This window comes from Hyla sarda, chromosome 2, assembly GCF_029499605.1.
Source record: "Hyla sarda isolate aHylSar1 chromosome 2, aHylSar1.hap1, whole genome shotgun sequence".
NCBI lineage: Eukaryota > Metazoa > Chordata > Amphibia > Anura > Hylidae > Hyla > Hyla sarda.
The window spans coordinates 181,475,765-181,489,836 of record NC_079190.1 but is presented as its reverse complement, the minus strand read 5'-3'; the positions used below and the strand labels follow the sequence as shown (position 1 = coordinate 181,489,836).

The 14,072-nt window shown below is 42.1% G+C and overlaps 1 protein-coding gene across 1 annotated transcript in view; it reads left to right on the top strand.

Moving 5' to 3' along the window:
- Nucleotides 1–8,085: 8,085 nt before the first annotated feature.
- Nucleotides 8,086–14,072, top strand: part of LOC130355565 (uncharacterized) — an 89,803-nt gene continuing 83,816 nt past the window's right edge. Inside the window, exon 1 of the mRNA XM_056555857.1 lies at nt 8,086–8,327. Within this exon, the coding sequence (XP_056411832.1) occupies nt 8,264–8,327 (64 nt within the window). The 5' untranslated portion in view covers nt 8,086–8,263. The remainder of the gene's footprint in view (nt 8,328–14,072) is intronic.

Below are 14,072 nucleotides of genomic sequence, written 5' to 3'. Positions count from 1 at the left end.
ATACCTTTTAAGTTGAACTACAGTGTCCCCTTAGGGTAGGTTCACACATACGCAGATTTGATGCACAGGATTTTCTGCTGCAGATTTCAATGTAAACGAAATGACTGAGCACAGCTTCTAATCTGCAGATACAAATCCTGTGCATGAAATCTGTGCAGGATCCTGTATGTGTGAACGTACCCTTAAGATATACACACAAATACTTTTCTAATGCTGTGTAGAGGAAAACATAGCAGATCTACAAAATGTATTGCATATGCTTTACGGTTAGTAGGTTTTAGGTTGAACTCGATGGGCACTTGTTTTTTTTTCAACCTTACAAACTATGTTACCATGTCAGCTTTGCTGGTAGCTAGGAAGCTCAATCTTATTTAGCTCATTTAGGGGGCTTGGCATGAGTAAATACATTTATACATACATCCCCATCTGAAGAAAAAACTTGGCACTGTTATCTATGCCTTATCAGGTGTATACACAATCCTGTAACTGACAGACCTTTTCTGGCAGTTCACTGCTGGTGCTCACTTATATATGACGGGACAGTCCATAATAAATCATACACTTGATAGAAATGAAAACCAGGACACTCACACTCCCATATACTACTTCTTTATTCACAAAACGCCATCAGTGACAGTTGTACAGAGCAGTATCTTTGGGCGACTGTGCCACTTTGCTCTCACCATGGTGGGCCAGAGGGAAAGCAAGGTGACAGGCAGTACACAGTGCAGGGCTCACAGTACTTCCCTAGCTTTATGTGTACTGACTGTCACCTAGTTTTTCCAGTCTCCTAAAGAGAAAATCTGTCAGTAAAGCATCCATAACGGAGTGGAGACATGTAGAGTAGTACCAGATGTCATACTAGTATTCTACCATTCAGGAGTCTTAGTGCAGGGCTCACAGTACTTCCCGGATTTAAAATGTTTAAATAGTTTTAACTTCTAGAGGGTATAGGAAGTAAGTGTATCATGTTGTTATCCAACATTAACCCTTTAGATTCTGTGATTTAATACTCATCACGGCATCTAGAGCAGTTCATGTACTTAGTGACAGTCATTGGACCACTCGCAGCAGGATTGAACTAAATCCAGTCAAGTAAAGACATTTAAAATGTTGTAGTAATTTTTTTTTATAAATGTGAAAAAGCTGAACCTTAATTTTACAAAAAAAAAGGAAACATATTTGATATTACCATGTATGAAAACATCTTAATTAATAAAATAAAATAGTAATTATCCTGTATGTGAATGGCGTAACCGTAAAAATAATAGATTTTTGGTCACATCACATCCCAAAATTTTTATAAAAAGTGATCAGAAAGTCACATGTATTCAATAGAGGAACCAATAAAAAATACTGATTATGGCTTAAATAATGAGCCCTCATGCAGCTCCATATATGGAACAATAAGAAAGTTTTAGTGGTTTGAGTAGGGAAATTTTGTTAGTTTGTTTTAAAGCAGTACAGTAATAGAAAAACATTTAAAGATGGATATCCTTTTTTTTTTTTTTTATTGTGTTGATTCACCGAATAAACATAGCAAATCCGTTTTACTGTAAAGTGCACTGCATAATAAAAACAACTCCCCCACCCTCCCAAAAGTTGCAAAATTGCAGAATACTTTTTATTGGTCACACAAAAAAACAAGCCCTCGCATGGCTCTATCGATGGGAAAATAAAAGCCTTTAAGCGTACCCGTCAGATCCAACAAAAATGTTTTTTTAAAATATATCTCTCAGTACCTAATCCTGACCATGTAAATCAAATTTTTATGTTTCTAGCACCTTTATTTTTTTATTACACTTTTAATTTAGCTCACTAGTCTGTATTCCTCTCAAAGGGAGGGGGCGTGGCCTCACTGTGCAGGTCCCCGCCCCCTCCCTCAGTATGCTGTCTGCTCACATCACACCTAGCATTAGCAAAACTACAACTCTTAGCTTGTCCTCACTGACGGTAGCGTGACACAAGCTGACAGTGGGAGGAGTTTTCCTCCAGCTGTGATCCCTGCGCTCACAGCTGTCAATCAAGGAAGTGTGTCCATAACGTAGGTGATGATGCATGGACACAGCAAGACTAGTATGTGTCAAAGCAGGCAGGGGGGACAGTTGTTTGACTGGCTTTTTCTGTATGAAATACTGAAAATTATCTAATGAAAGCAATTGCAAAACCTGGTTAACAGTCCTAGGCTAGGGGTGAGAGAGAGGAGAAAGAACAGAAGAAAAAATACAAAGAGTAATAAAATAAATAAAAAAGAAAGAGAGAGTTTCCAAATTAAAATAGCATTTATTTAAATAAACGTAAGTGCTTATCTTACATTAAGCACCAAGGTCATTGAGAAAGAGGTATCCAAAACCTTGAAACGCGTCTGACATAGGTGAATAAAGAAACTTTTAACTATACCAGTGACTTCTGAAGTTTATTGCAACGGGTGGTGCAGAGGATCTGGAGTTTCCTCTCCCAACCCCCCCCCCTCCTATCCTGATATAACTATACTATGAAAACTGTACTGAAGGTATATACAAAAAACACTGGATAATAATACCCCTATTAAATATAATTCGAGGTGGACACAGAAATAGGAAAGTCTTGGTGCTATATTAGGCGCTACAAGTGCTGCAAATATGGATATTTCCTCCGCAACTGGAGATGGATTGTGTATAGTCAATAGCTTGGCAGGGACGGCACTGTGCCGAAATAAGTTAGCAGTAGATAATATTTCGTCACAGCGTTTGGCAGCGCTGGATGCCCCCTGTTTGGAGCCCACTCTACCCTCACTGCCCAGGACTACAGTATGAGTGACTTCAAACTCAGCAGGGGTTGTAGCTGATTTTTCTTGCTATCACCCGGTGGCACGGGACAGGTATGCGAGGCTCCGAGCGCAATGTGAGTTTGGCACCGTGGCACTTACCAGCTATGCCTATCGTGGGCTGGATACTGTCGTCCTAGCTGCGGCTGGCCAGCGGAGCAGAAAGAGTTCTTGATGGAGCGTGTTTCTCTAATCAGAGGCTCCTAAGGTACAAGTCCTTCCGTGTGTCCACAGTGGGCGGTGATGGTAGGTGACTTCTCGGCTAGATGCATTTCGGGGAGCCATGTCCCCTTTTTCGATAGTGAGAGTGAGTGACTGAGAATGTTTTCACTCAGTCATTCACTCTCACTGCTATCAAAAAAGGGGACATGGCTCCCCGAAACGCGTCTAGCCCGAGACACACTGAAGGACTTATACCATAGGAGCCTCTGATTAGAGAAACACGCTCCATCCAGAACTCTTTCTGCTCCGCTGGCCAGCTGCAGCTAGGACGTCTGCATCCAGCCCACGATCGGCATAGCCAGTAAGAGGCACACAGTGCCAAACTCGCATTGCGCCTGGAGCCTCGCATACCTGTCCCCGTGCCACCGGGGACAGGTTCCGAAGCGGAGGATTGCAATAACTGTGGACAATCGGCTACAACTCTCGCTGAGTTTGAAGCCACACATACTGTAGCCCTGGGCAGTCAGGGTAGAGTGGGCTCCAAACAGGGGGCATCCAGCGCTGCCAAACGCTGCAATTAAATATTATCTACTGCTAACTAACTTATTTCAGCATGGTGCCGTCCCTACACAATCCATCTCCAGTTGCGGAGGAAATATCCATATTTGCAGCACTTGTAGCTCCTAATATAACGCAAAGACGTTCCTACAGTGGGGATCAAAAGTTTGGGCACCTCAGGTAAAAATTTGTATTAATGTGCATAAAGAAGCCAAGGAAAGATGGAAAAATCTCCAAAATGCATGAAATTACAGATTAGACATTCTTATAATATGGCAACAAAAGTTAGATTTTATTTCCATAATTTACACTTTCAAAATAACAGAAAACAAAAAATTTAGTCTGTAAAAGTTTGGGTACCCTGCAGAATTTACAGCATGCACTGCCCCCTTTGCAAAGCTGAGACCTGCCAGTGTCATGGATTGTTCTCAATCATCATCTGGGAAGACCAGGTGATGTCAATCTCAAAGGTTTTAAATGCCCAGACTCATCTGACCTTGCCCCAACAATCAGCACCATGGTTTCTTCTAAGCAGTTGTCTAGAAATCTGAAACTGAAAATAGTTGACGCTCACAAAGCTGGAGAAGGCTTTAAGAAGATAGCACAACGTTTTTAGATGTCAATATACTCTGTTTCGAATGTAAATAAGAAACAAGTTCTGTGGACCGATGAGGTTAAAATTGAACTTTTTGCCGGAATGAGCAAAGGTACTTTGGAGAAGGGGAACAGAATTTAATGAAAAGAACCTCTGTCCAACTGTTAAGCATGGGGTGGATCAATCATGCTTTGGGGTTGTATTGCAGCCAGTGGCACAGGGAACATCTCACGAGTAGAAGGAAAAATTGATTCAATAAAATTTCAGCAAATTTTGGATGCTAACTTGATGCCATCTGTGAAAAAGCTGAAGTTAAAGAGAGGATGGCTTCGACAAATGGATAATGATCCTAAACACACCTTGAAATCCATGGGGGATTACATCAAGAGGCGTAAAACTGAAGGTTTTGCCATGGCCTTCACAATCTCCTGACCTGAACATAATTGAAAATCTTTAAAAGAGCAGTGCGTGACAGCTCAGAAATCTCAAAGAACTGGAAGACTTTTGTAAGGAAGAATGGGCAAAGATACCTCAAATAAGAATTGAAAGACTCTTGGCTGACTACAAAAAGCGTTTACAAGCTGTGATACTTGCCAAAGGGGTCAGTACAAGATATTAACTCTGCAGGGTGTCCAAACTTTTGTAGACGCCATTTTTTTGTTTTCTGTTATTTTGAAAGTGTAAATGATGGAAATAAAATCTAACTTTTGTTGACCTATTATAAGAATGTCTTATCTGTAATTTGTTGCCTTTTGGAGATTTTTCCATCTTTCCTTGGCTTCTTTGTGCACATTAATACATACAAATTTTTGCCTGGGGTGCCCAAACTTTTGATCCCCACTGTATTTCCGTGACCAGTTCTAATTATATTTAATAGGGGTATTATTATCCAGTGTTGTTTTTATATATACCTTGAGTACAGTTTTCATAGTTCATATATTATATTTTATATCTTGTATATCCACTAAGTTTATTTAAATAAATGCTATTTTAATTTGGAAACTCTCATTCTCTTTTCTTTTTTCTTTATTTTATTACTCTTTGCATTTTTTCTTCTGTTCTTTCTCCTATCTCTCACCCCTAGCCTAGTAGGACTGTTACCCATTTTTTGTCTCCACTTGCATTTTTTGGCACATTGGGTTTTTTGTGCAACACAGTATCCTCGGCTTGGGTAATCACATTTTATGTTGAGCTCCTATTAATTTTTAACAATTGCAAAACCTATTGGTTTTGCATGTTTACAACATATCTAAAGTTTTTGTATCTGACAGTGCCCATTTAAGGCCTTTAAACTGTTAAGGATGCAGGGCATACCTGTACACCCTGGTCCCGTTACCATGGTTTAAAATTTGCTCACGAGCTGAGCATGCTTCAAACCCAGTGGGTCCCTGCTGCTATCAGCAGCCAGGACCCAGTGTTTAATGTCTGGCACCACCGATTGGAGGGATGCCAGGCATTAACCCTTCTACTTTGATCGTGGCATCTAAACCGAAAGTAAAATTATCCTGGCAGCGCCAGATAGATATGACCCCCATTAGGTACAGCTCCCCCAGTAGGTATACAGGCCCCCAGATAGATATGATACCATCAGGTAGGGCTCCCATTTAAACAATTATACACCCTAAGTCAGAGCTATTCAAACTCTTCATGGTGAAACCCTTTTAGACATGCTTAGTTAGGTGACACACTCCTTGCTACACCGCCAATTGCACATATCGTGTTGCGCGTCAACAATACACAACTTAATCCAAGTATAAGCTACCCACTGTGCCATTTCATCCCCCCTTTATCAGTCACTTTGCCTCATCTTTCCCGCTTGATCCTCTCCTGTGCCATATCATTTCCCACTCTGATCCCCCTGCGCCATTTTATTCCCCCTCCTCTGATGACCACTGTGCCACTATTTTCTGCCCTCCCTCTGCCCACTGTGCCATTATTTTCTGCACTCCCCCTGATGCCCACCTGTGCCATTATATTCCCCCCTCTGATGCCACCCTGTGCCATTTTATATTCCCCCCCTCTGATGTCCCCCTGTGGCATTATATTCCTCCCCTGATGCCCCCTGTGCAAATATATCCCCCCTCTGATGCCCCCTGTGCAATGATATCCCCCCTGTGCCATTATATTCCCCCCCCCCCGATGCCCTGTGTGCAATTATATTCCGCCCTGATGTCCTCTGTGGCATTATATTCCCCTCTCCGATGCCCCCTGTGCCACTATATTCCCCTCTCTGATGCCCCCTGTGCAGGCTCAGGGGCTCGGCATCTCGACAGGTCCAACGGTGGCTGCTGTTGCTGGACCACATCCTCGGTCCTACCTAGGGACAATGATGATGTCCTGCTCAACTCACTATAGGCTACAGCATACAGCTACTGTTTATAGTTCAGTGACAGGGCACGACTGATTGCCCCGTCATGTATAAACTCGTCAGTGATTTAGCCCTGCTTGCCCGAAACAGGGCTAAATGCCTAAAGAATTCACCCTCCTGGCACCCGGAACTGCATGTCCCAGGCATCGGACGATATAATTTGGACACCCCTTCCCCCATATCCTAGCATATACTGTAGATATCTTATTTGCTATCACACGAAAACCAACCTCTCATCTTTTTAGACGCATGTGTAGTTGCACCTATTTTGTGCGCCTTTGGAATTTGTGCACTTTTTGCAAACTTGCTATGAAATCCAGACGTGCGCGTTTTTCCGATGCAGTGAATGTTATTTATTATGTGCGCCTTTTTGCAAAAGGGTGCCCAAAAATACACATCTACCTAAAATAAGGTGCAGATTCATTCCACGTCAAGGCAACCTTTCCATATGCAATATTTATTAAAAGCGTGCACCTTTTATAGTAAATTTGGCGCAAGTTAGCCAAGAAAGCCCCATAAAAGCCAGAGAAAACTGCACCCTACAGCCAACATTAATAAAAGTCCTCCAGAAAGTCTGCAGACCCTGACAAAGTAACAACAGAATTTTAGAAATCTTTGCTAACTCATTGAAAGGGAAAAACTAAAAATATTGTATTGACATAACTATTCAGACCCTTTACTCAGTACTTAGTTTGGCAGCGATTACAACTTCTGGTCGTTTTAGGGATGATGTCACAAAGTTCGCAGACCTGAATATTTTTTTCAGGTCTTTTTTCAAGTAAGAATATCTGGACACGTTTCGAGAGGATCCCCACTCTTTTTCACAGATAATTACATCAGTCTCTTCCCTCCTTAAATAGGAGCACAACATGTGCAGATTAAAAAATAATTAAGAACAGACGTAGTGCACAAATAACCGTTGCTGCACATAGGTTACATGTATGTGAAAATTGCTACAAATGATTTGTTACACAGTAACCAGAAGAAGTACTATATAGAAACAAGACAAAATACAGAATGGATACAAAGTAAACAGATATACCAGAAAGATACAATAGTAATAATAAAACAATAACTCCTGCTGCAAGTTCAGTCCTATCGGTGCCCAATATTCTACCAGGAAGGTTTATGCCCTAAACAGCATTGCCAGACAGGCATGTATAACAGCAAACTATCAGTTTTATGCTCATTTTTCATTTAGCTTTGTGCACCAGCATGCCCAACTACTATGCTGCTCAATACTTGTTATGAGATTGTGTAAGATGTTTAAGCTCAGAAAGAGCTTCCTGACCACTTATTTTCCTGCTGTCATTGTTTAGGGAAGGGGAGGGTGGCCTCATCAATCAAACTGATGCATTAGCATAGAGAGGAAGAAATTGTCACATTATTCTGTTTGTTTATTTGTTCTTACAATTTCTAGCAAAACAAACAGAAATAAGGAATGGCTTCTTTAACAACCTGCATGCTCTATCAGTAAAACGTATAAAGCTTACTACTGAAAGCTTTCGAACATTTTGTGATAAACTGCGTCTCTTGCTACTGCCTCTGTAATCCTTTGTTCCAAGGCAAATGTATTTCAGAACAGAGCATGTCTTCTGCAGATTAGCAGCCATTGGCTGACTAGCATCTAGCTCAGCTGCATCATCCGGCTGTTACTACATTCTCAGACAGAAAATACACACAGCATTCCTGGTGATGTGCAGCCCAAACCCAATCGCTTTATATCGTTGAAAGGATTTTAATTCTGTCACTGTGTTTTGTGCCTTGGTTAAGGATGGCAGCTGTGAGTCAGTCGCAGCCCCTGCGCCAGCCCTGCCTCTACCATTCAAGTAGCAAAGGTTAGACAATCTGCTCATTTCACTCTTGTATTTTTCTGCATTTTCATTTGTCATTCATTCGTTTCTTTTTGTTTCTATAAAAAGCACAGTGTATAATGTTAATGTATTTTTTCCCAGATCAGTAAATGAAAAAGGGAATGTTCACATACCCTCATTCCAGGAGTAAGCCTCAGATGTCCGCTTAACATTTTAAGGGCGTGGCCATCCGTACTCTAGTAGGCCCTGGACAGTACATCTCTTCGGAGCTCTGCCATGTGCACAGTCTGCATAGACCATGCCACACATTGGGTATTGACATAACCAGGGGAAACCTAATACAAATTCCTTGCAAGCTGGGCACAACATATTAGAAAGAGAGATAACAGCTCACATCTACCCTTGATTTATTCACCTGTGCAGTGACTTGCCAGCAGCTATCCTGGCTTGGAACATACAGCACAAGAAAGGAAGTCGTCCAGCACCAGGCAGATAGAGGAATGCACTTACTTTATTAATATCCAGAATCTATATAAAAATGCATGAGGGGTAAAGCAACAACACTGATGCATTTTTTTTAAACCACGCACTTTGATGTAAAATTGATTTTATCTTTACACAGTGGGTCATAACTAGTGATGAGCGAATCGAAGCAGACGAACCCGAATTCATTACGAATTTCAGGAAATATTAGATTGGCAACGAATGCGAATATTGCCGCGATTCTATTGCTCAAATCACTTCATTAACCCCTTAAGGACCGAGGGTTTTTCCGTTTTTGCATTTTCGTTTTTCCTCCTTGCCTTTAAAAAATCATAACTCTTTCAATTTTGCACCTAAAAATCCATATGATGGCTTTTTTGCGCCACCAATTCTACTTTGTAATGACGTCAGTCATTTTGCCCAAAAATCTACGGCGAAAAGGATAAAAAAAATCATTGTGAGACAAAATTGAAAAAAAATGCTATTTTGTAACTTTTGGGGGCTTCCGTTTCTACGTAGTAAATTTTTTGGTAAAAATGACACCTTATCTTTATTCTGTAGGTCCATACGATGAAAATGATACCCTACTTATACAGGTTTGATTTTGTCGTACTTCTGGAAAAAATCATAACTACATGCAGGAAATTTAATACGTTTAAAATTGTCATCTTCTGACCCCTATAACTTTTTATTTTTGCGCATATGGGGCGGTATGATGGCTCATTTTTTGGGCCGTGATCTGAAGTTTTTAGCAGTACCATTTTTGCATTGATAGGACTTATTGATCGCTTTTTACTCATTTTTTCATGATATAAAAAGTGACCAAAAATGCACTATTTTGGACTTTGGAATTTTTTTGCGCGTACGCCATTGACCGTGCGGTTTAATTAACAATATATTTTTATAATTCGGACATTTTTTTATGGGAAAAGGGGGGTGATTCAAACTTTTAATAGGGAAGGGGTTAAATGATCTTTATTCACTTTTTTTTCCCACTTTTTTTTGCAGTGTTATAGCTCCCATAGGGACCTATAACACTGCACACACTGATCTTTCACATTGATCACTGGTTTCTCATAGGATCGGATCGGACAGCGAGGAGGCAGGTAGGGACCCTCCTGCTGTCCTGTAAGCTGTTCAGGATGCCACGATTTTGCCGCGGCTATCCCGAACAGCCCACTGAGCTAACCGGCATACTTTCACTTTAGACGCGGCGTTCAACTTTGAACGCCGCGTCTAAAGGGTTAATAGTGCTCGGCACCGCGATCGATGCCGCATGCTATTAGCCACGGGTCCCGGCCCGCTATGACGCGGGGCCACGCCGTATAGATCGGGAGCGGACACTTGACGTTCCAGTACGTCATGTGTCCTTAAGGGGTTAAACTCCATTTTACAGCGTTCCATGCTCCAGGACACCTAAAATGGCGGATCCACATGTCAGTACATGGGGCAGGGGATGCTGGGAAGGGAGGTAGGCGGGATGACCCTGAATCACATGCAGGATGCAGCCTATCAGCATCATTGACCCCTGTGATGTCACAGCTCTATATAATCGGCAGCCATTTTGCGGCTACTCATTTCATGCCATACACTGCAGGGTGATAGGACTGACTGCGTGTCTCTGTGTGTTACACAGACATGCTGAATTGATCATAGCGCAGCGTTCCACTTCCCACTGCTAGACACATCAGCGTTGTGGACAGAGAGCAGTGCTTATTTTAACTGAAAAGGATTTATACGCTAGCCATTAACCTCCCAGTAACTTTATTCAGCATTTCAGCAGAGAGGGGCAGATAGGTTTTCGTTACCTCATACACTTCAACAAGCTGCCTCAACTTCATCAACCTTAGCAGAGGAGGCATGAATTATTTTTCAGCGCAATTCTGTGTATTTTTTCCACAAGAAATCATCTGCTGCTTATACTAGTCTGTAGATGGTAAAATAACCAGCAGTTCACTCCATTCTTAATACTATGTGACAGAGTGCAATTTTGGGTTTAATACACTTTTTTTGTGGTGCTGCACTGTTGTGTACTGCTGCTGTTGTGTAAAAATATGTTTTTTCAGCATACTGTAGTGCATTTTTCTGCCCTCATATGTGCATACCACATACCTACATCAAAGCAGTGTACTCTTTTGTACCTGTTAATCTGTCAAGGGCCTACATACTGTGAAAGGACAGACAAAAGTAATCTCTTGCTGGTGTTTTACAAAAATACAGAGTTTTTAGGCATATTGTAGCGCATTTTTCTGTCCTCATCAGTGCATATTGCATACATACATCTAAGTAGTGTACTATTTTGTACCTGTAAATCTGTCAAGGGCCTACATACTGTGAAAGGACAGACAAAGGTAATCAACGGCTGGTGTTTTACAAAAGTACAGAGTTTTTTGGCGCATTGTAGCGCATTTTTCGGCCCTCATAAGTGCATACCACATATGTACATCTAAGTACTGTACTATTTTTTACCTGTTAATCTGTCAAGGGCCTACATACTTTTAAAGGACAGCCAGAAGTACTCATCGGCTGGTGTTGTACTCAGATATTTTTTAAGTGTACTGTAGAGCATTTTTCTGCCCTCAGTGCATACCACGTATCTACATCTAAGTTGTATACTATTTTGTTCTTGTTAATCTGTCAAGTGCCTAGATACTGTGAAAGGCCAGCCAAAAGTAATCACCTGCTGCTGTTCTAGACGGATACTGTTTTAAGCGTAGTGAAGCGTATTGTACTTCCCGCATATACACACTAAGTATGTCAGGCAGAGAAGTGCCAGGACGTGCACAGAGGAGTGGCAGAGGCCTAAATCCTTCAGGCAGAGGTCGCAGCAGACTAGGGGTGAGTCGCAGCAAGAGGCCTGAGCTCCCTTATCAGCTAGCGGTCGTGTCTCGACCAGCAACCCATCTGCCGTCCTCGATTGGTTAACACGGTCATCCACTTCACCACAAGTGACATCTGACACCCCCAGTCAACAGTCGGTGGGTTCCTTAGACACAACCCTCAGTTGGCATGGCCCGGGAGCAGTCCCTGTCCTCCCATTACCTCTGTCCTATGCTGTTCCCTCTACTACAGAAGTATCTTATGCTGTGGGTTCAGCTCCACTATTCACTGAGGATAGTCAGCAGCTACTGCCCAGCCAAGAAGTGGCGGAGACATGTGCCGCTTCCTCCACTAGGCGGGCAAGTAGTGATGAAGAGAGTGACATGGGAGGCAGTGTTGCAAGGGTTCAGGGTCCTGAAGCAGACACTGTTGAGGAACCTGAAGAGGACATCAGGGACGTGCAGACATTTGTTGATGATGATGAAGCCGATCGCAATTGGGAGCCGGGTGCAGAAGGGGCTTCATCATCATCAGGAGAAGAGAGTTGCAGGTTGCCTGTGAGGCAGCAGCTGAGCTAGCAAGGCGGTAGCATGGTTGGCAATCAGCGTGGTGGCAGAAGTGGAAATTCTGGAGCCAAACATGCCCAGGGGAGACCACCTGCTTAGCTGCAGCCTACTTTCCCGGGAGGTAGTGGAACAGGGGTTCCTGGAGAAGGCGGCAGTAGCAGTCAATAAGGGCGGACTGTTGGTGGGAAAATCAGCTACTCGGTGGTGTGGCAGTTTTTTATCAAGCATCCAGAGGAGGTTCACATAGCCACATGCAAGATATGTTGGCAGAAGGTGAAGCGTGGCCAGGGTCCCAATGTTGGCACCACGGCCCTGCGTCAACATATGCTTCGCCACCATAAAGCAGCCTGGGAGAACCGTGGCTCCGATGTAGTGGTCCAGCCTGCTGCATCACCCAGTGGCATGCCGCTCCCTCTTTCAGCCAGCCAAGGCTCCACCACCTCAGCCGAAGGGAGCTGTGTGACATACCCTCCTTCTGTCGCTCCAGATGCTCCTGCTAATCCCAATTTTAGTCAGCCATTTAGTTTAGCCATCCGCGAAGCCATGTCCAAGAGACAACAGTATGTGCCCACTCATCCAACAGCACAGAAGCTGAATGTTCTCCTGTCTAAGTTGCTGGTGCTGCAGTCCCTCCCTTTTCAAGTGGTGGACTCTGCACCTTTCAGAGAACTTATGGCTTAAGTTGCAGAATTAAGTTGTATCATGATTTCCTGCTCCTCCGATGAGCTAATGTCACTGGAACACACAATACTCATATTGTCATTTAATGAAGGATCCTTTTCTTCGGAGAACATATGTATCATTTTTTTTTTTTATAATTCTTTATTTTACTTTTATACACTATCATAACACACACAATACAGTAGTTACATTACTTCAATATAAGCTTATTATATATAAAAAGAAAGAATGAAAAATAAACAATAGCGTACTTCTCTCTTACTATGCAGTCATATAACACTTCTGGCAACATAAACAAAGAGAGGTGCATAAGTAAATCTTTTCAGTTAAATTACTTAAAATCATTGAATACAAGTAACTACCCATCTTATAGCTGTCCACCGTCAAATACCCCCCTCCCCTTTCTAGACCCTTACCCACCCCAAAAAGCCGCTTATATCTCTCCTCTTTTCTCTTCCCCCTTTTATCCCTTTCTTTTCTTCTTTTTCCTTTCCCTTTTCTCCCCATTCCTTTTTCCCCCCTTTCCCTCTTTCCTTCTTCCCTCCTCCTCTTCCTCTTCTCTAAGGTCCTTCTAAAGACAATCCCTAAACTTTGTTGATTCCTGAAACTGAACCCATGGGGACCATGTTGCAAAAAATTCTGTCTGAACAGGTATCTTGACGGGCTGATCTTAAATTCTCCAAATATCTCAAATCATTGACTTTACGAAACCATAAGGCCATAGAGGGGATCTTTTCCTGTCTCCATAGTGCTGGAATACAATTCCTGGCAGTTTGTATTAGTATAATCAAAAGCGAGTTCTTATATCTTGCTAATGGTAAATCATTATATTGTAAAAGAAAGAAAGCGGGATCTTGTGGTATTTCTTTTTTTGTTATTTTTTCGATCACCTCTTTAACCTTCACCCAGTAATTTGTTAGTTTCGGGCATGACCCAAAAATATGAAGTATATTTCCCTCATTAATTCCACAACGCCAACATTTGTTGCTTTCTTTAGCAAATATTTTATGTATTTGTGTCGGGACATGATATCCTTTGGATAGGGGATAAGAAGTTTAAGCACCGGAGAACCCCTTTAAATCTTTTTCCCCCTTCTCTGTGAACATAGGGAGTGAGTCTCCTAATATCCTTAACCACATTTTGTATATTTTTGAGAGTCCATTTTTCACATTTTTATTTATGCATAATTCCTCAAATGTTGTTATTTGTTGCCTATATG